At 56.2% G+C, this 21735-nt stretch overlaps 1 protein-coding gene across 1 annotated transcript in view; it reads right to left on the bottom strand.

The window, feature by feature from the left end:
* Ripor3 (RIPOR family member 3) overlaps nt 1-21735 on the bottom strand; it is a 63621-nt gene that overhangs the window by 8079 nt on the left and 33807 nt on the right. The window contains exons 2-13 of the mRNA XM_055596075.1: nt 18243-18361; nt 11962-12108; nt 9715-9793; nt 7076-7099; nt 6805-6858; nt 5498-5647; nt 5344-5407; nt 5045-5088; nt 4810-4935; nt 4588-4733; nt 3373-3502; nt 1882-2433 (exon numbers count right to left, since the gene is read on the bottom strand). Coding sequence (XP_055452050.1) covers nt 1882-2433; nt 3373-3502; nt 4588-4733; nt 4810-4935; nt 5045-5088; nt 5344-5407; nt 5498-5647; nt 6805-6858; nt 7076-7099; nt 9715-9793; nt 11962-12108; nt 18243-18352 — 1626 coding nt within the window. The 5' untranslated portion in view covers nt 18353-18361. The remainder of the gene's footprint in view (nt 1-1881; nt 2434-3372; nt 3503-4587; nt 4734-4809; nt 4936-5044; nt 5089-5343; nt 5408-5497; nt 5648-6804; nt 6859-7075; nt 7100-9714; nt 9794-11961; nt 12109-18242; nt 18362-21735) is intronic.

Genomic DNA, 21735 nt, shown 5'->3' with positions numbered 1-21735 from the left:
ACAGCCCTACGCCTGGGGCCAGACACAGCAAGCGTGCGACCATCGGCACAGGTGGCGTGTCACATGACGGCAACTGGGGAAAGAGTGGCAGTCGCAGCCACTCGCCTCCCCTCAGTGGGGGGCGGAGATGCACATTGAACAATTTGGATTTTCTTTCCTCAAAAAAATGATAGCAGAGCCTGTGCGTCGATCCCCATCCCGGGACTGCACGTGACTCTTTGCGAGGAGATGAGTTTCGGGAGAATGAGAGGTGATTGACCGAGTGCACAAGCATGTGTGTGTGTGTGTGAGAGAAAGAGACAGATGTACACACGCGTCTACATACATGTAGGAGGCTGGAGAGAGGGCTCAGTGCTTAGGAGCACTGACTACTCTTGCAGCGGACCTGGGTTCAATTCCCAGCATCCACATGGTGGCTCAAAACCATCTATAACCTGAGCTCCAGGGGACCAGGCGCCCTCATCTGACACATGCATATACATACAAATACACTCACATATAAATAATAATAAATGTATGTGAGTTAGCCAAGCGTGGTGTTACACACATGTCTTCCTAGCCACTGGAGGCTGAGGTGAGAGGATCAGGAGTTCAAGGCCAGCCTGGGCCTCTTAGCAAAACTGAGACCATTTCTTGAAATTGGACAGGTGAGTTGAAAAGGTATCAACATCTCACTAGCCACTGATATATAAGTTACTTTAAGCTTTATTTTTTAAGATTTTTTCTTTATTTACTTATTATGAGTGCTCTATCTGCATGTACACACCAGAAGAGGGCACCAGATCACATTACAGATGGTTGCGAGCCACCCTGTGGTTGCTGGGAATTGAACTCAGGACCTCTCGAAGAGCAGCCAGTGTTCTTAACCTCTGAGCCATCTCTCCAGCCCCCTGAGACCATTTCTCAAGAAGTGAAGTCTATGGCCATTCTGTGGATGAGCACCGCCCCCCTTAGAAGTCCAGCTGAAGGAGGGACCGCTCCTTGTCTTATTGTCCTTATCTGTTTTCTAAAAAAGAAAAGTGTCTCGGGGTTTTGAATGACTGTGCTATTACAAAGCGCACGTGATTCTTCAAAGCACAGGAGTGTGACAGAAGCTGTGTGCCTGCGACTCAGACTGTTTCACACATAAATACTGGACAAGTACAAATCATAGTGGCATTCTTCCTCAAATTCCTGTTCCTGGAACGTGTGGGCAGGGTCTTTTTAAGGTGGCAGCAGTAGATTCTGAGACACTGGACAGAGGACGAAAAGTGGAGCCTTCTTTCAGCTGTGCTGATGTGAGAATGGGAGGTCCGGGTGAGAATAAAACAGACAGACAGACAGACAGAGATGGAAGAGGCCTATGTTGTATAGCTCTGAGAGGAAAAAAAAAAAGTGTCATCAACACCTGTAGAAGTTGGCACGTGTGATCTACATTTTATTTTATGAATTTAAAAATGTAAACAAAGAGAGCCATCGGTCGAGGCCAGCAGCTCTAAGAGCCACTGCAGGTGGCCAGAGAGCTGAACAGCCACCGAGGGGAAGCTTCTGTGTGGCCGTAGAGATGAGGTGGGCAGCTGGCTACAAAGCCTTCATGGATTCAGCTCTGGCCCAATGTTCTCAACCCTAAATTGTACCCCTCAAGACCCACCCACATCAGAAGCTTCTCGATGGAGCCAGGTTATGGCAAGACACAGAGCAAATTACTCACTGTGCGCTCCGGCCTCCCCTTGGTATTCTCTTTCTAGGCCTTGAAAAGTGAGAGCACTGAAGATGAGAGAGACTCGGCCCACTGAGGGGCGAGGCTGGGATGCTAAGGTGGGCTGGCAGGCCCCTGCACCTGCTCCTAGGCCTCGGGCCTGCAGCGAAGCGGGGCTGCTGTCCAGTGCACGGTGGACATACCTTCAGCCGGTCCCTGAGGCCGAGGACTTGGTACTCCAGCTCCCTGAGCTGAGGCTGCGCAGCATCTGCAGACCGCAGCAGGTCCAGGACCTCCTGTACCGGCCCCTCCACTCCGTCCCCCACATCTCCATCCTCCTGGCCCTTCTGTCTCTGTGGCACCTCAGGGCTCTGGGTGGGAGCATCTTCCAACAGGGCCGGCCTCTCTCCTCCCAAATCCCTCCAGCCCGGCCGTTCTGCAAGCACAGCCCCGGCTGGGTGAGCCAAGCCTGGCAGCAGGCCTGGAGGCGGGGGCTCCTCCCTGCTCTCCTCTTCTTTGCAGGCTGTGGGGCCCGCAGGAACGGGTAGGAACCCCACATCTGAGGTGGACGCTGAAGTGCTGGTCTCAGCGTCTCTGGGGTCCTCGGAGCTGAAGGAGTCCATCTCCAGGAGCTCCTGGCTCCGGCTCCGCAGGGGGGCGCCCTGGAGCTCACTGTCAGATAAGTAGCCGAGGATGGAAGTGGCCCTTGGCCCACCTAGCAGGAGGGCCTGCTGCATTGGCTGCTGGAGGACAGACTGGGAGGGGACACAGGAGCAACCTCAGCAGCTGCCCCAGGGACTGTGCTGAGACCCCTCCCCCCCACCTCCCACCCCGCCCCTGTGCCCAGATCTGCCAAAGTGACTGGCTTCCAGAGGTGCCACCCCCTACACCCCCCTAGCTCTCCCTTCCAGCTTCAGCTTCACTGTTTCATCCTTGCCATGCCCCTGCCTCAGGACCTTTGTGCTGACTGTGCATAGAGACCAAAGCAAATGGAAAGGGGGCCACTGGAGCACTTAGGGCATCCAGGGGTTTGGGAAGTTGTGGCATATGAGTTGGGACCCTCATCAGGGCTGAAGGCATGTGTGTAGGGCGGTTCCAGGGCCTGAAACCCTGCATGGCTGCAAGCTTGGGCCAAATGTTCCCACTGAAGATTGGATAGCCCAGCACTGAGGTGACCTCAGTGTCTGTTGAGTAAACACACAGTGGGGGGGAGGGGCGTTTATTAATAAAGGTCCCTTCGAGTGAGGAGGACCCATCCCAAAGAAAACACCAAGAGAAATGCTAAGGGTGCCTGTGCGTATAGCATTTAGTGACCCCCCCCCCCAAGGGAAGAGAAAGGAGAGGAGGGTGGCCCTGGCTCCTAGGGTTCCTGGCCCCTGGAGATCATGGGGAAAAAGTTGCTTTCCTGTACATGGCTCTAGATCACTCTCCTGGAAGCTCTTAAGTTACCTCAACAAGGTGAGGCCAAGGCCATGGCTGGGCAGAGGACACACATACACACACACACACACACACGCACACACACACACAGAGAGAGAGAGAGAGAGAGAGAGAGAGAGCTGCTAGGTGCCAGCACCAGCCCAAGTCCCATGACCTCAAGCAGCAGAAGACAGAGCCACACAGCCCTGCAGCCCCGAAAGCTGAACCCCAAGCATGCCATGTCCCTTGCTGCTCGGCCCATCTCTCACACTTACCAGGTAGTATTTGTCCCGGAAGCTGGGGGTGCTGGGGGGCGTCCAGGTGTACAGGGAGCCCTTCCTGCTTCCTATGGAAAACCTGCCAGTGGGGCTGGGTGACACCAGCCGACACTCAGAGTCCAAGGGGCTACAGGGAAAAAGCAGAGACCATCAGGGACTCAGAAGGGACCCGGAGCTCCGCAGTTCCAGGCAGCTGCCTTGTCTTTCAAAGTAACTTATGCAAGAGCTCTGATGATCTTTCCACAGACCCAGGGGCTGGTGGGAGTTCTGTGGCTGGGTTATTTACATGGGTTGGAATGATGGCTCCCAGACAAGAAATTTGCCTGGGCAAATGTCCCCTCCAATAAGAGGGGCCAGCCCTGAATTTGCCCCACTTTTCTCTCATCCCAAAGCCTTCAAGTCAGCTAGGCCTGACTGTCGTGACTGATGCTCACGACACCCTCCGGATATAGTGGACTAGGCTCAGGGGTAGAGGTCAAGGAGGCCAGGGGGCAGCATGGGCCCCAGCTGAGGAGTACACCAAACCCACCAGGGGGGCCTGAACCCCAGAGACCTGCAGTACCTCCTCCACCTGAAGGAACCTGTGACCAGCAGGACTCAGGGACATGAGAGTGGCTTGAGCACATCCTAGATGACTGAGCCGGGCTATGTTCTCAGCTCTTTCCCACCCTGCCACACCTGCTCTGGGGACAGGAAAGAGACGCACTGGAAGTGCAAGATGGCTCTGCCACTGACAACAGAAACTCCAGAGACCACAGGTTCCTGAAGTTGGAGCCCCAAAGCCAACATAGACTGTTCTGAGCCTGGACCTCACAGTCTGGGCCCTAGAGGAGCTCCTCAGGGTGACAGCTCAGCCCTGGACTGGAAAGGATGAGAGCCAGCAACAGGAGGCATGGGGAGAAGGCCTATGTGGGCAGAGAGAGCCCCTCTGAAGGACTAGGTGAGCCCTAGAGAAGGTCCTGGCTCAGCTATAGCTGCCAGAATGTGAGAGTGGAATTCAAGGTCCCAGGAGGCATGGAGGAAGAGGGGACAGGGCTGCTGTAAAGGTCAGGCCAGCCTGGCTTTTGTTAGGATGGGTGAGGACAGGGATGGCCGTAGAGGAGCAGGTCTGGTGTGTATCAGGCCCCTATTGAGCAGACAGGACCACTCGGCTCCCCTGCACCCAGAGCTGGGGAGGCCTTGGTGAGGGCAGGTTGGCACAGTGGTTCTCACTTCCACAGCAGCTCCAGCTGCAGCTTGATGGTTCCCAGCTCAGTGATGTCCACCACCACAAGCTGGGGCCGGGCTGTGAAGAAGTCCGCGGTGTCACACGCCACAGCGCCCACCACCATGGAGCTCAGGCCTCGAAGCTCTGTCACCTGGACGGGAGGGACAGGATGGTGGTGTCTGAGCCAGGCAGCCAGGCGCCAGGCCCTGCCCTGGGTCCGGCCCCACCTTGATCTCCAGGTGCTCATGTACAGTGGGCACAAAGGCCCTCTCCTCCTCGTCCCAGGTCTGGCTGTCATCCGGCTCGATCCGGCCCTTCAGCCGCCACCGCTGACGGCCCAGGCGCATGAGCACCTGCAAGCGAGGCACAGGAAAGGATGCAGGGAAACCCCCTCACTGTCTGCCAGGGGAACCCCCTCCCAAGCCCAAGGGCCTGAACCTCCAAGGCCTTCCCTGGCTGTACCTCATACTGGTCTCCAGGACAGAGGCGTGCATAGCCCACCAAACCTGGAACACAGAAATAGGCTAGTCTCTACCCCTGCCTGGGGACCACGGGGACCCTGAGGTACAGGGGTGTGCTGGCCAACATGGGAAGAACAAGAGGTTCCGATGTTCAAGAGGGTAGAGGGCATCACGGCGTACTTCAGAGAGCGTCAACAGTCAGGGCTGGTCTCCAGACCCTGGGACTCTGGCCCACACGGTTCACCCTTAACAGGCACTTAAAAAGATCTGCCACCCAGCCCAGCCCCACTTGGTGCTCACCTTTCATCCTGACATGGAACTCGCCCAAGTGAGCTTCCAAGGCCCCCTCTATGAGGCACATGTCCTGCAAGGCCACAAGTAGATCAGCCCTTTCCCTGGCCGGCCCCAGCCCCTACCCAGGACCCCAGAGCAGGGGCGGAGAGAAGCGGCTCACCTCCATGCACTCCTGCAAGCTGCGGCCCAGCTCCTGCAAGCTCTCTCGGGAGGCACGGCTCGGGGTGCTGTTGCTGAAGGCGCGCTGCATGTTGGAGGCACCATCTCGAAGACGCCACTGGATACAGTAGCCTTCATGGAGCTCGTCTACCTGCGGCAGACAGGAAGGCTGTGGGCCACACCCAGGGACAGCCCATGGCCACCCCACCATCTGTTCCTCCGAGAACTCTCTGCTATCCTGGCCTCTCACTGTGGAACTCATGGCTCTAAGCCCACCCACTTGACACCCCAGCATCTAAGATCACTCAGCCACACTCGGAGCACACCCTGCTGGCCTGAGTCCCAACTGTGGAATGGAATGTGAGCTATGATAGCTGTTTGCAAACTGACTATCACAAAAAGAGCCTAAGCTGGGTAATGGTGATGCACACCTTTAATCCCAGGACTTGGGAGGCAGAAGCAGGGGGATCTCTGAGGCCAGCCTGGTCTATAGAGTGAGCTTCAGGACAGCCAAGGCTACACAGAGAAATCCTGTCTCAACCCTCAACCTCTCTCCGAAAGAAAGAAAGAAAGAAAGAAAGAAAGAAAGAAAGAAAGAAAGAAAGAGAAAGAAAGAAAGCTTAAGCCCAGTGTGGTGGTGCACGTTTTTAATCCCAGCCACTCAGGAAAGCAGAGGCAGGCAGATCACTGTGAGTTTGATGTTCAAGGCCAGCATGGTCTACAAAGTGAGTCCAGGACAGGCTACACAGAGAAACCCTGTCTCTAAAAAGTAATGAAAAGCCTAAAGGAAGGTAAGAGTGCTTGCACACAGCTTTAATCCCAGTACTCAGGAGGCAGAGGCAAATAACTCTCTGTGAGTTCAACTCCAGACTGGTCTATGTAGTGAGCTCTAGGACAGCCAAGGCCACACAGTAAGACCCTGTCTCAAGAAGAGGAAGGAGGGTGGGAGAGGAGGAGGAGAGGCAAGCCTAGGGGACTTGCTTGGGCACTGTGGGCACATCCCTCCACCTTCCTTTCTATACAGGGATGGTTAGAGCCTTCCAAGACCAAGCCACAAGCCCTCTGTACCCATAAGCCCAGGACACCTGGACATTCCTTACACCCAGCTCAGGGCTGGACCTGCTGTCAGTCACTGCAGCTCTGCACCACTCTCTACCCCAACTCTCTCCAGCTACCCACGACACCCAGCCCGACACCCCCATGGTATCCAGCGACACCCACATGGCTCCCTGGGATACCTACGTGATGCCCCCACTAGCCCCCTTGACACCCTCCCCATAACACCCCCATGATTCGGAAGCCACCCACCTTGCTGATGTGGAACTCCACCTTCCGGATGTGTCTCTCCACCAAGCGCATTTGCTTCTCCCGGAAAAGAAAAAGCTGCTTTAGAATCGGCCAGGTTCCCACGGCTTCACCCCCTCCCCAGGAGCAGGGGACTGGGCTCAGATCTCAAAGGGGCTTGCCTTGGGACTCAGTTTCTCCACTTGTAACATAAGAGGATGCCCAGGTGTTCTGCCCAAGGGCTAGCTCAGGCAGTCTTACCTACCCTGGAGACCTCACAGGGACATGGGCTTACCTTGTCCAGATCGTAGTAGAAGGCCTGAAGAGAAAGGAAGTGAGTGTCAGAGTCCCAGAGACCTCTCATCACGGGGGTTGTCGGGGGGAACCTGAGCTTCAAGGACAAAGCCAATGCCTGCAGCCTGGCCTGCTCGTGGCCATGGGCATCCAAGGGAAAATGAATTAAACACATGCATTGTGGGTAAGTCAGTTCTGGATCTGGCACTATTTCCCTGTGTGTCCCAGGCACGTTTCTTAGCCTCTCTGAGCCTCCCTTTCTTCCTACGGGAAAATGGGCAGCAGGCTTTGTAACCGTCAGTATCAATTTGGCAGGCCGGGCAGTGGTGGCACAGGCCTTTAATCCCAGCACTTGGGAGGCAGAGGCAGGTGGATCTCTGAGTTCCAGGCCAGCCAGGTCTGCAGAGTGAGCTCCAGGACAGCCAAGGCTACAGTACAGAGAAACCCTGTCTGGAAAGTGCCAAATCAACCAACCAAAACCAAAACAAAACAAAAGAGCGTGTCTGGAAAGGAGTTTCTGGATGACTGGGTTAATTGGGCTGGGAAGACAGACCCTAAAATGAGTGTGGGTCATCCCAGAGGCTGGAGTCCTAGGCTACATAACAAGGAAAGAGCCAGCAAAGCAGCCGCTTCCATCCTGCGCTGCCCTCTGACCCAAGATGCGGTGGACTGCCTCACCCACCTGATTGTTGTGCCTTGAGCCAAAATGAACCCTCTCTCTCCTAAGTTATCTCATCACAACAGGGAGTAAAGTAGTAGCCACATGTGTGACTACAGAATCCGAATTTCAGCTAAGAAGTGAAGCGCTGGGCCAGCTGGATGGATCATGGCTGCCGCCAAGCCTGCTGACCTGAGCTTGCTGCCTCGGACCCGAGTGCAGGAGGAGAGAACTGTCCCCCACAGCTGTCCGCTTAGCCCCACAGGGCACTGAGGCAGCTGTGTGCCTGCTTTGCCTCCTCTCCCTCACATCAGTCAGTCAATCAATACACCACATTAAAAACTAAAATGAAGAGCTAGAAAGGGCCTGAGATTTGAAAAGGTGTCCTCAATTCAGGCTTTTGGGAAACCCGCAAAACCCTCCTCCCTGTGGGCTCCAGGCTCCCTGTCCTAGATGCGGGGGTCCCCAGCCTTTCCCGACACCAGTGTAACGTAGAGACAGGCCTCTATACATTGTCTGCCTGAGCGAGACTCCTGTACCCCGGAGAAAGGGCACAGTGTGGGAACAGCCGTGCTCCCTGGGGGGAGAGGCGGGGCTAGGAATGGGTGGGGTCTTAGAAGGGCCTCTCCCTCCCTCTGTTCCAGCCATCACCCTGTCGCCTACCTAGGGAGGCTCCAAACTCAACCAGCTCTGCTTTCCCATGTGGCTGACACCCACATGAGACTGGGCCTTCCACCCTGCCGACACCCAAAGGAAGCTGAGGCAGCTTTGATATTCAACCCACTGTCTTCTCCCTTTCTCCCAGCCCCATAGTGAGGAACCTACGTGAGGCTGAACTTAGAGGAGAGACAGAGGGACACAGCTTGGGAGGAGAAGTCCAGAGCATGACAAGACATGGCAGCTTTGCTCCTGCGTGTGGCCCAGGCAGGCTGGGTGACAGTCCCCCAGGCAGCAGCTGGTGCTGTATCTGCTTTGTAAAATAAAGAAGGTCTAAGGAGACACAGTGTGTCAATACTGTGTCAAGACTCTCCAACTGTTGAGGAGACACATCAGAGAAAGGGGGATTTCTTAGGAAGTTCACCGTGGGAGAAGGAAAAGGACTCTAGCCTGATGAGGGGACTTGTCTTCTCAAAAGATATTTCCCACAGTTCCCCAGGATGACTGAAGCCCAGACTCAATGGTGGGTGGGGCCACATCTTGACCAGAGCTGCTTAGATGTGCAAGCCCCTGGCCTCTGTTTAAACTCTGATCTCACTTCAGGGCTGGTGGACTTTGGGGGTGTCTCCTGAATCTCTTTGCTCCTCTTAACACATTGGCTAAATCTCCTTTTTCTGCTTTCCTGTGTTAAGTTGGCTCTTCTGATTGGCTTCCTAAGGGTGGGTGGCCAGATCAGACTCAGGAGTGTGAGGGGATCAGAGGGACCAGAGACAGGGACAAGGGGTTCGTTGCTGGAGTGGATGTGCCTAAGGAGGTAAAGTAGAGGGCACCCACTGATGACTTAAGCTTCTCACAGGGTCAGAGACTCAGAGCAGAAAAGGTTGCTGCTTGTCTGAAAATCAAATTTCACTGGGCGTCCTGGCATTTTGTTGTTTCGGTTGGTTTTTGATACACTGGGCAACAGACAAATCAAGAGTCCATAAGCCCTACACCAGCCAAGGCTGGGTTTGGCCTCAGCCCACACCCTGATGTCCACAGAAAACCATCACCCAGGACCATGCATGACATACTGGGGCCGGGGCAGGGCCTGTAACACTCAGAGAAATGGCCACTTTCCTGAGTAACATAAGCTGCCTGGCCCCGGAGTGTCTAATGGCCAAAATTTGAGGAATGGGATCATGAACCTCTGGTTGACTGACAGCTCCTCCAAGAGCCACGAGAGGAAAGGTCACCACAAATACCACAGGCCTCTGGGTGGAGACCTCCGACTGTCTTTCGGCTGGGCGGCTGCTATGAGCAGCACCATCCTCATCCCGGCCACTCACCAGCCTGGAGCTCCTCTGGGTGTCCGTGTGGCGTCCGCACAGGTAGTCCAGTTCGGCCTGCTGTTCACACAGGTGCTCCCTACGGTGGACAGGGAGGCAGATCTGAAGAGAATGGAGGAGTCTGGCAGCCCTTACAGCCTAAGGGTTGACAGCTCGCCTCCTGGGGATTCCTGTTACCCCCGAACCCCACAAATCAGTCAAGCTGTTACCAGGCACATCATGAAGACAGACACATGGATCCTGGCAGTCAGGGGGAGGTTGGGAGGGGGACCCTGAGTTGAGGAAGGCACAATGGATAGAAGAGGAAGGGAGGCAGAGACAGAGAGAACAGGTAGAAGGCTGACGGGAGGGAGATGAGACCATGGGCCCAGGGGGAGGAAGGAGGGAGGACCCAGGGGGAGGAAGGAGAAGGGACCCAATGAAATGCTGAGCAGTGGAGCCAGCAGCTGAGGATGAGAGCGGCACCTGGGAAGGAAAAGTCCCTTCAAACGACACGACAACCCTGGGCTGGGCTCACTCTTAAGATGTTCAATCAGGACAGCTGACCTGATGTTCAGTCCAGTCTGTCTGACCATACTCTCTGGGCTCTGCCCCTCCTGCCTGCTCCAGATAAGAAGGGGCCCTCCAACTCAGAACCCAGGGTGCTGCAGGGGGCTTGGAGTGTCCCAGGTGGACGACAAGGAAGCAGGCATCCAGATCTGCCTAGCCAGGCCACCCCTTTCCCCAGCATTCCTTCCCTCCTCAAGGCCTCAAGGCCAAGGATACACACCTGTTTCAGGAGGGTCTGCAGCCCAAGCAGGGCCTTCCAGTCTCTGAGAGCATTAGCCTTACCTACCCTGAGAGCATCATCTAGGCTAGGAGGTGGGTTTTGAAAACTGCTCCTTTCAGGGCTCCTATCCTCCATTCTCGTGGCTCAGGGTGGTCTCTGGTGAGGGTGGAGAAGGGGACATGCTCTCTGCTCTCACATTAGGGGACTTAGGTGCCACTGCATGTGGGAAATGCCTCCACAGGCCATTCTCTTGTTGTAGGCCAAGGTGTGTCCTTCCTGCTGTGACTGTTCCTGCCCAGTCCCCAGCAACATGGTTCTCTCTGTCTGTCTCTGTCTCTCTCTGTCTCCCCCCACACACACACCCTGGGTTTATCTTATCAAGATCAGTTTACTGAGTGAGATCAGCTGCCCCAGCAGAGAAGAGACCCAGATGAACTTGGTCTGTGCAGACCCAGCTCTCCCAGCTGGGACACCGGTGCCCCCCTTAGACCACGCTCAGCGGTTACGCGGCTGAAGCCCGGTGACATCCAGCTCTACTCAGAATAAAACCAAACTCCTCTGCCTCGGTCTCCGCAGCTACCTGTCTCCCCTCTCCCCTTTCCTTGCCTGTACCTCGACATCCTTCCCGGTGTGACCCAAACCCATTCTGTCTCCCTCTCACCCCAACCCATGTGGCAAGTCCACCACCAGGCCGCAGCTGCCAGAGGATCTTGAAGCCCAGGCTTGAGGGCCCGGTCACCTCCTCCCTCAGCGCAGAAAATTTCCTGGCTCTGTGATGAACAGCAAAGGCCGCCCACTGCTCACACAGACTTGGAGCATTGTCTCATTGTCCCTGCCTCTCTTGCCCCGGAGGCCCTGAACTCTGAGGCTTCTGGCCTTCTCGTTATCCAAACACGACTCACCTCCTCCCCTGTGGCCGTGCTGTATGCCGGGGATGCCCAGGACGGCCCCTTTAAAACACATCAGACTCCTTCCTGCCTCACCCGATTTCTTCTGCAGCACCTACACCACCTGACATATGTCTCAGTACTGCTGTCTGTCTGTCTGTCTGTCTGTCTGTCTGACAGTACCACACAGAAGGGCTTTCTGACTGGTGTACTCCTTAAGCGCCAAGAACTCATTTGTTCCCCCCTCTGCCCAGCCGATTGTCAGTCTCTGGTCCAGGTTCCCCACACTGCCTGACCTCCCACTGCTGTGTGAGCTCAGATTGGAGCACAGACCCCGGCCAGAACATGCCACCCCCTGTGCCCAGGACGGTGCTGACAGCTCTGTCTTTCCCATCCTTGGCAGTCTCAGCCCCTGTGTGACGATCCACCCACCAGGAGACCCCGTGACTGCCTGCCTCCTTTCCTGCTGCAGCTGAGGTGGCAGCTGTGACTGCCGAAGCAGCCAGATGCCCTCTGTGTCTCCCACACAGTCCCACAACCCCCAGGAAGAGGTGGGACAGGCATGTGCGGGAGGAGTCGCTCCCCACTCACCTGAGGCCTCTCTTCAAAGCATCAAAGATTTTCTTCACTTGCTGCGGCCGGGGGTCCAGACAGAGTGAGGCCTTGCGCAGCGTGCCGTAGGCCTTGGAGGACTTGGCCGGCAGCCGTGACCGCATGGAGTTCCTGTTGATGGACTTTCTGTGGGAGGGGACAGAGAGTCAGGACAGCTGGCTGGGTTCCACGTCCATCACCTCCAAGCTTCGTGGTCTTCAGAAGGCTGAGGTTCTTGGAACCTCAGTTTCCTCATCTGGAAAACGGGAGGCCTGGGTTTGACGATGAAGAGGACTACAACAAAACCTCGGTATCAGAAACGAGCTTCCAGTGAGGGTGCCACAAAGCAGCCGGACTCCATGAGTGGCATGCTCCATGTAGGCAAAGCAGCCCTGGAGGGGCTGAATGCTAGCCCCAGGGTCCCAGGGCACAGGCACCTACTCAGCTCTCACCTCTCCAATGGCCTTGCCTCAGGGATCGCCCCCCCAGCTCTGTTCTTTTACTTGGTATTAAAGAAAGTGGCTGTGATCGTTGTAACTGTCAAACCAACACCACGTATCACCAACCACATGGGAAGAGAGTCTCGGTGAGGACTTGTCCAAATCATATTGGCTAGTGAGCATGTCTGGGGCTGGGGGGTGGGGGGGTTTGATGGCCTTAATTGGTATGGGAAAAGCCAGCTTGAAAGTGGGCGGTGCCATTCCCTAGGCCTGGGCCCTGGAGTGTGTAAGAGCAGAGAAAGCTGAGCAGTCGGTGTACAAGCATCCCTTTCTCTCTGTTCTCTACTATGGAGGTGACGTGACCAGCTGCTTCAGGCTCCTGCTGCCTCAACTTCCCTCCTGTGATGGGGTGTAACCCGGAGCTATAAGCTGAATGCTCCTTTTCTCCCCAAAGTTGCTCTTTGTCAGGATGTTTTAGCACAGCAACAAAAACACAGCCTGGACAGTGACCTATCGTGTCTGTGCGCATGCGTGTATGTGTGCCCTTGATCTGACAGGGGCCAAGGACTAGGTGGGCAGCCTTCAGCTTCACTTTCAGTTCCCCTCAGATCTGGTGGTCTTCATTGTTCCAGCCTCAGAGCCTCAATCTCATACGACACCGGATGCAACCGTGTCTAGAAGCAACGCCAAGTTGGTTCGTAAAGGGAAGCCACTCGGCCTTCTCATCAGCTCCATCCACTCAAGGAGACAGGAGTCTGGATGCTAGGGGCAGGGAGGAGCCATTGCCTGAGCGAGGGGAGGACCTAGAAGGGTGGTCCTGGGCAGCCTGGAGGGGAAGACCCCACCCCCAACCAGACCCATCATTCATGACTGTTGACTTCTGAGCAGAGGGGATAAGAGCTTTTTTAAGCTTCTGCCTTCCTTAGTCAAAGCAGCTTCCCTGGTCTAGCACACACCCCAAGCCTCGATTTTGTCAACTGTAAAACAGGGAAGCTGATACCCCAGTTCTGTAATTGGCACGTGAAGGCCAATCATTCGTTTGACCTGTGTGAGCTAATCTGAACGACTTGCATCCCAGCCGTGGCTCTCCTGCTCTGGCACCTTGATAATAGATGCTCAGCTAACAGCGTGCCTGAAGCAGGGAAGGCTACAGCCATAATGGCCGGAGGGCAGAGAAACATGGGTGGGAGGGCCAAGTCCCTACCCCTGCTCCAGGAACACGAGCCCCTAGTGGCCCAACCCCCCTCCTGGGGGGGGGGTGTCATAATTCACATCTGAAGGCAGAGGACTGGATCTTGGGCTAGCAAGCCAGGCAGGGGGCGGGGCACGGAGACTTGGCTCTGCTCCATCCAGCCCTGAGAAAAGCCATGAGGCTGGGTTCCGGCTGGGTGAGATGCTGAGCATTCCACAGGTGGGAGACAACACAAACATGCAGCTTACTCAAGCCACGTCGGCTCGTCGCCCTGCTTTGGGATCAACCCACACCCCCAAGTCCCTGAAACTGACAATCTGGTACCATACCAACCCACCCCAGCCTTGGGGGAGGGGGCTGTGCCCCAGTACTCAAACCCCAGCCCCACAGCTCCAGGCACTTAACCCACTCTGCCTCAGTTTCCTCGCCTGTGGAGGGGGTGCTAACGCCTGTCCCTTGACTTGCCATGACAGCCTCTTAGCAGATGAGTCCCCACAATATAGCAACCGCCATTTCAGGGGCTGGGCTAGGACAGAGTAGTAACCAAGACAGACAGACACCTGCCCTGAGAGATACAAGGCCACCTCCAAGCCGTGTGGCCTTGGGTGATGGAGTCTCTCTGGTTTCAGTTGTCTCTCTGTGAAAAGGAGTCCAAGGCTGGGACTGCCACAAAGGCTCTACAGGCTGATAAATGCAAAGAACTCCAATCGGTGCCTGGCAAACAGCAGGGACCACATGAGTGTCAAAGTTGAAGAGATAAGGTTAGAACAAACTTGTCAAATAGGACCTGACGCTGGGAAGAAAATAGAAAAGCAAAGTGGGCAGGGAGGGGTGGCTCCCCAGCAGCAGCTGGGAGAGGGAATGGCACCTGGTGCTCTGTCCCTGGTGCTGGTATTCACACAGATGACAGAAGAGTGACTCTTCAAAGCCCTCTCCCCTCCTCGCTCCCTCCCCAAGGCCATATCACCCACCTCTTGGACCGGGCCCTCCACAAAGTTGCCATCTCAGGCACGAATAGGCCACACTGCAGACAGGGGGACAGGTGGGTCCTGGCAGATGAGGGTCCAGGTAGCCAGAGGACAGTGAGGTGGGAGGTGGTGCTGGGTGGAGCTGCAGCTCACCTCAGGGGTCACCTCAGGGGTCTACAGTCCCTGAAGTGTGCCCCTCAGCCTACCCCTCCCCTCTCCCTCTCCCTGGGCTCTGGAGCTTCTGAGCCCAGCGCTGGCTCTGGGCATCTGAGGGCAGTGGCTCCGAGGGCTGGCACAGCGCAGCCTGGATGGTGAAATGAGGTGCATGCTGCATGGCTGGCTGGTGTCACGGGCTCTGGGGCAGCTCTGGGGGCGGATGTGTCACCAGCCCTAGGAGGACTCAGTAAATATTAAACAGCCCCAGGCCTGCCAGACAGGCTTCCGGGCACGTGCAGCCCGGCGTCCAGTGCTCACAAGCCACCAAGCAGCCTCTGCTTGCCTTGACTGTCTGGAGCAGACAGGGCCCTTCTCGCATGCCGAACTCGCCCCAGCCTCCAGGCAGGGCAGTCCCTGGGCTGACCGCATAGGCTCCTGGCCGCATGCACATCAGCCAGGCTGACCTCGGTCCTGCGCCTCATGACCAGTGCTGGAGGGCACTGCCAGCCTGACCGTGCTGAGCCTCAGCTCTGTTGTGCTTCAAAACGCACACCCGTACTGCATGGGTATCCAAGCCTGTGCCCAGACACAATTTAAGAACCAAACTGGATGATCCACCCCAACTCCTGGCTTCAGAGGCGCCTGCCCGACTGTCCCGGAGGACGGCCCTGGATGCCGAGTGCCTGTTAGTGGAGACTACTGGGTCACTGTCAGCACATGACCCAGTCCTCCCCCCCCCCCCACAGAGTCTGGAAAGAGAAATGGCCTTATCAGACTAATCATTCACACCTTAGTACTCAATTCTATCCGCTAGCCTCTCTAAGTGAGTTCTCGCTCTGCGGGAGGAGGAAGCCCTGGCTAGCTCAAGAGTGGGGTAGGATGCAACACAGGCCCCATCCTGAGCGGAGTCCTGCTGGGCTGTCCAGGGTTATTTTACAGAGACGAAGGGACTGCACAAAGGTGGGTAAGGCAAAACAATCTGGAAACGGGCACAGGTGAGGCCTGAATACCTGGGAGATGGACAGAGTCAGGAAGTTAGAAGCAACTGTGCAGGGGCTGGAAAGACCACCCAGCAGTTAAGCACCCTGGCTGCTCTTGTCAAAGGCCTGGGTCGGATTCCTAGCACCCACATGGCGGCTCGTTTTAAGTGTCTCTAACTCCAGTTCCAGGGGATCCGACGCCCTCTTCTGGCCTCCCTGTGAATTGCATGCATACACACATGCAAGCCAAACAATGATACACAGAAAGTAATTAAGTCTAAAACAAACAAACAAACAAACAAGCAAAACCCTAGCTATGCCTCTTCCCTAGCACCACAGGCAACCTTCCCAGGCTGCAGCTAGCTGAGGACCACTTGGGACCTCAAGAATAGCTAAGCCTAGCAACCTCTGGTATGCCCAAGCAGCCCTAGGGGTCCCAGGCACTTGCAGCATCAGGGCTCACTCTTCTAGCCCACACACATACACTGCATGTATCTGACTGATGGCCGTGAGCCCATATATCATCACAGGACCAAACCACCTTCATCTTCTAGGAGTCCAGCGGTGGCCCAGTGGAGAGATCCCTTGGGACTTTTTGGATAGAAGTCTTGATGGGGCTTGACGGGACATGTCCCATGGATATGGGGTGGAAGTGTGACATGTGAGCACCACCAGGAGGCTCTGTGCTGTCTGTCACATGCCGCCCTCTCCCACTGAACCACACAGGGCCCTCCATGCCTCAGTGGACCAGAGATGGTCCCAGGCTATGTGCTCCTTGGCCACCTCCACACAGAGACCCCAGGGTGGGGGCCCAAGGAAGCCCAGGCAGAGGCAGCAGGGAGACGGCCAAGCTGAGAAATAACATTGGTTTCCCCTGGTTTACATGGACCCAGCCCCCAGCAGCACTTATACAGCACCTACTGTATAAGCCGGCCAGGGTGGGCAGATAGGTGGGTAAGGGCCAAGCCAGGCCAGAATGGGCAGATAGGTGGGAAGGGCCAGGCCAGGGTGGGCAGGTAGGTGGATAGGGCTAGGCCACCTGCTCTCCTCTCCAAGGCTCACAGGCAGTGACTAGGACCAATCACCATGGGTCTTTGGCCAAACTCTCTCCCATCTGGAACTTCTGCTTAAGCCGTCCCTGGTCCCTGACACTGAGGACAGGTTCCCCCACCGTGATCCCTCCGTCTCTGACCACTGCCCACGTGCCTCTGCAGCCTGTTTGCTGCTTCTCATCACCTCAGGACCTTCGCACTTGCTGTCTTCTCCACCCCCACTCCCATTACCTCCATCTGCTCCTGCTTAAGAAAGCCACTGCCCCTCACGCCCTCAGGAGACACCACCACCCACTGCTCCCTGTCCTAGGACCGGCATAGCACTGGCCCTGGCTGAGTTGACTTCATTTTGTTTGCTTTTGTTCCCCCCCCCCCCATGGAGACTCAAACAGGGCCTGGGTCTCTCCCCACAGACGTCTGCTGAGGGAAGAGGGCTGCTAAGCGCCCCACTGAGATAAGCATTTCAGCCCTGGTGGTGCACCCCTCTCGGCAGAGTTGAGACAGTGCAGGCCAGTGACGGGGTGACATGCAGATGGCCTCATAGGGCTGCTGTTGGATGGAGGTGAGGCACCTGCCTGGGCTGGGCATGGTGTCCTCCCTAGCACATGCTGTGACAGCAGGAACTGGCTGGGTCTCACAGCATGTGCCAGGGCCTGGACGACAGAGGCCCGAGTGGCTGAAGCGCAGGCTGAGCTAACCCAGGGCCTCTTGGTCATGAGGCCACTGTATGGCCTGGAGGCCGGACAAGGCCTCTGAGGCCTTTAAGCCCAAGCTTAGGTGTGTGGTATTTTGGAAATTTGTTATTGATCGAGTGACTGACCAGCCAGGCTCGGCACCCCCTTGTGCCTACCTGTCTGCTCAGGTGTTGTTTGGTGCCTTTGGCTGTGGCACTTCCAGGCTACCAGCCAGGAAGCTTGTTCAGTGCCCAACTAAGACAACGGAACCTGGGGTGGTGGCCCCATCAGGGCAGGAGGGAGCATGGGGTGGACCGGCATGGCCTGGCCCTCATGACCCAGCCAGCTACCCTTCATCAGAAAGCCACACCCCCAGTGTTCTGTTGAATAGGCACCTCCACTTCATGACAGCCACACGGAAAGCCTCACCCCTCCCATGTTCAAGTGAGGCTCCCTGGCCTCAGAGAGGTGAAGTCACTAGCCTCAGGTCACAGAGCCGGGACAGGAGGCCCCATGTCCAGGCTACTAAACAGGAAGAACATTCCTTCCTACCCCACCCCGAGGAGGCTAAGGCCAACTGGGAAGACATTTTGCTGTGTGAGCCTGGACTAGTGCAGCCACCTCTCCCAGCCTGTTTTCTGATTGGCCAAGCGGTGATACACTCAGCAGGTTGGCTTTGGAGGCCTTTAAGGTGATGTAGATCAGGCCAGTGGGAAATGACAACTTCCTCCAGGCACAGACACATAGCTGACATAGTTTGATGTCCCAGGCTGCTGGTGGCGATCTGTGTCCCTCACCCTCCATTCCCACGGCACTTACGAGACCCTTCGGCTTTGCGCACTGCTGAAGCCGGCAAAGGAGGCGCTTCGGCCCACGGTCCCCACAGCTCCGGCATCCCCAGGGGACAAGAACCTCAACCGCACGGACATGGCTGGCACCTGAGAGGAGAGGACAGGAGAGTCAGCGTGTCTGGACACTCTGCAACAGTGCCTGGGGCATACCGGTCCTGCTTCCGCCCATAGCAGGAGTGGGGCCACAGCAGCATGAGGTGGGAGGAGCGGGGGACAGCCTGGGGCAAGCAGCAGTTGTGGGGTTCAAAGCCAGGCCTCTGTCCATCTCATGCCGAGCCCAGCTCCACTATCTGTCTGCTCTTTCCTCCCTTGCTATGCCCCCACCTGCAGCGCCAGCACTGAGCACCTGCTGTATGCAAGTTCAGTACTAGATACAGAGCCCCAAACAAGATGGTAGCAGCATGGGCAAAGGCTCTGGGTCGCCAGAGAAGAGAACCCACTCTAACTCGGAAACAGAGCAGGGCTGTAGCTCCTGCTAGAATGGGCCGCAGAACACAGGTCCCAAGAGGGTCAGGTCCTCCTAGGGAGGATTTCAGCGTTCCAACTGGGCAGGGGTAACTGGGAGCCATGGGTTGGCTTGAAACAGTAGTAACAGAGATGGCTGACATCAAGGGCTGCTGTGGCCCCGGGCCCACTGCCTGCCTCAGATCCAGGCTGTAACGAGGCCAGCCCACAGAGCCCTGGCTGGCTTTCCTTTTTTCCAAACCATCTCCAGGATGGAAAAACTGCCCCTGCATCCCTGGGGAGCAGAGCGCTTTGAGCCAGCATCCTCTAGCGAGGACTGTTGGAAACTTCCTCATATCTAACCTAAATCTCTGCTGCTTCCATTTCATACTTTACTCCTCAGCCAGGGCGGTGCCAGGCTAAGGATTCCAGGGACCCTAGTGCCCACACACAGGTTACAAATGTCTCCACCCACGGGCGCACCTTCGCCTGTATTGGAGCCCTGTCCCCCGGAATCTTTCACTTCTACACCTTGGTCCATGCTGGGGCCCTGTCCACACCTCCCAGCGTTGGTATTGCATTTTGTTAGAGTCTGTCCCGAGGGGCTGAGAGACCCACGCTGCACCTCTGTCTGCCTGTGCAGTTCTGCAGCCTTCCCTCTGTCTCCTACCCCATGACACCATCACACAGCATGGTGTTCAGGAGGGCAGCTGAAGCACAGAGTAACCTCAGCTCCAACCAAAGCCTGGTCCTGGGCCTCTGTGGTCACAACTGTAAAATGGGCTCAGAGGTTTTCCAAGGGACCAAGAACCAGATGTGCTGGGAGTCTTCTATGTACAGGGTGTGTGTGTGCACATGTGTATGTGTGTGTGTGTGTGTGAGGGGTGTTAATGACTTACTGAGCAAGTGACTGAGGGGATCATTTGCCCTAAAAGTACCAAGGGAACAACCTCTTGCCCTGATGAAGGGGACAGACTATGTCTGCTGAGTTCTTACTGTTGCCCAAGGACTGCTGTGTTTCCTGCACACAGATGGGGAAGTTGAGGCAGTGTGAGCTATGAAGCCCCGTGATAAATTCGGCAGATAATTTCCTTATTCAGTCCACGTTACCTCCTAAGTAGCAGGAGCAACTGATGGCTCAACCTCACAGATGGGGAACTGAGGCTCAGAGACACAGCTAGGACCCTCTGTGGACCCGAGTGGGGAAGTGACAAAGCCAGCTTGGAGCCTAGAACTATGTGTCTCACCTTGCAACAAGTACCACAACAGGGGACACAGCCCTGAACCCCCAATCAAAGGAGACCATTCCTACCCCCTCCATTGGCTCAGGACGGCTCAGGGAGGTTCTTGAGTGGCTGGCATTCCCTTCTTGGCTTCAGTCAGCCACCGTGGGAATTATGAACCCTCCAGCTTGGGCTGTCTGTCCTACTGGCGGAGACTCCCCCAAGTCTCCTGCTCACCAAGGTCCCTGCCCTTACCCAGCCCAGGGGGGGCTGCTACCTTCTCCCACTGCTGGGCCAGGGAAAGAGGAAGCCAGGGAGCTACCCTAGGGTCTCCAAAGCCTTCATTCCAGAATAACAGATGCTGAAAGTGTGGCCTCTGACAGTGACAGACACTGTCCCCGAGGGTTAGGAACGGGAGGCTGGGGCTCCCCGAAGGCCAGCACTTGAGACCCTGTGACCCCACTGACCTCGCAAGGAATGAGGCTCTGAAGGACAGCAGTGCAGAGGCCTGTGTCTTACTCTGCAGCAGGCCCCATAGATCAGCTTCCTGGCCAACCCCACCCTCTGGCCCGGGCAGCCTTCTTGGGCATCTCCTGTTCGGGAGTCTCCAGCTCTGGGCTGGGGTCAGACTCCTCTGCCCTCAGAATTCTTGGTTCCTACAGTTACCACAGATGTACAGTGAGACTTGCCCTCCCTCTTGGACTCCAGTTCATCACCAGGGAACTGAGACCCCCACGAGAGGCTGAGGCTGCCTCCTAAGACAATGACCAACAGGCAAGGGGGGCAAAGGGCAGACAGAAAGATAGGTGGGACATCTGCCTTTTCGGGCCACACACATCTGTCACCTTGCTCAGCTCAGCTACTTCAGAACTAAAGGAATTCCAGCAATATGCACGAAAGGGCGTGGCTTATTGATCTTATTCCCTTTTTAAGCTGGGCTTCGTGTAGCCCAGGCTAGCCTCGGAATTGCTATGTAGTTAAGGCTGATCCTCCTGTCTCTACCTGAGGCTACAGGCATGCACATGTACCTGGTTGACGAGGTACTGAGCCTAGGGCCTCAGGGATGCTAGGCAATCACTCGACCCACAGACCCACAGAGCCACATCCCCAGTCACCAATGGCACCTTAACCACAGAGTCACTGTCTGTGGGTGACAGTCCTGGGGCCTGCTGCAGACACACCCTCCGACTTCCACACCCCACAGGCCTCCCAGTACAAAATCTGCTCCCTGCTCACCTTGGCCCATTATCCCAAAGCAAGTGCTGTTATTACCCCCTCTCAAATAAAGAAACTGAGTCTGAGGCAGGGGACATGGCTCAACAGTTGCTGCTCTTGCGGAGGACCTGGGTTCAATTCCCAGCACTCACACAGCAGCTCACAATCACCTGCAGCTCCAGTTCCAGGGTTATCTGACACTTCTTGCTGACCTCTGAGTACTATGTGCTCCTGTGTGTACATGGCACACATACATGCACTCAGTCACATACACATACAACAAACAAATCTTTAAAAAGAAAAGAAACCTGGAAAGCTGAGGGAAGGATCGCTGTGACTTCCAGGTAGGCCAACGCTACAGAGTGAGACACTGTCTTAAACAAAAGAAACAGGCTAGGAGAGAGGATGGCTCCTCCGGAATCACTGACAGGAAACCCCAGAGCTGGGACTCGAACTGGACACCCCGTGTCCTGGGTCTGACACTGGGGCTGAGCTCTGCTTACCTCCCCAGGTGAACCCTCCACCCACGAACCAGTGATGGAAGAGAGGGAAGAGCCAGGAGGCAGCGTTGGGAAAGGC

Source organism: Psammomys obesus, unplaced genomic scaffold (genome assembly GCF_907164565.1).
Source record: "Psammomys obesus unplaced genomic scaffold, mPsaObe1.curated_primary_1811, whole genome shotgun sequence".
NCBI classification, from domain to species: domain Eukaryota; kingdom Metazoa; phylum Chordata; class Mammalia; order Rodentia; family Muridae; genus Psammomys; species Psammomys obesus.
Note: the sequence above shows the minus strand (reverse complement) of the source record. Positions and strands in the feature narration are given on the sequence as shown.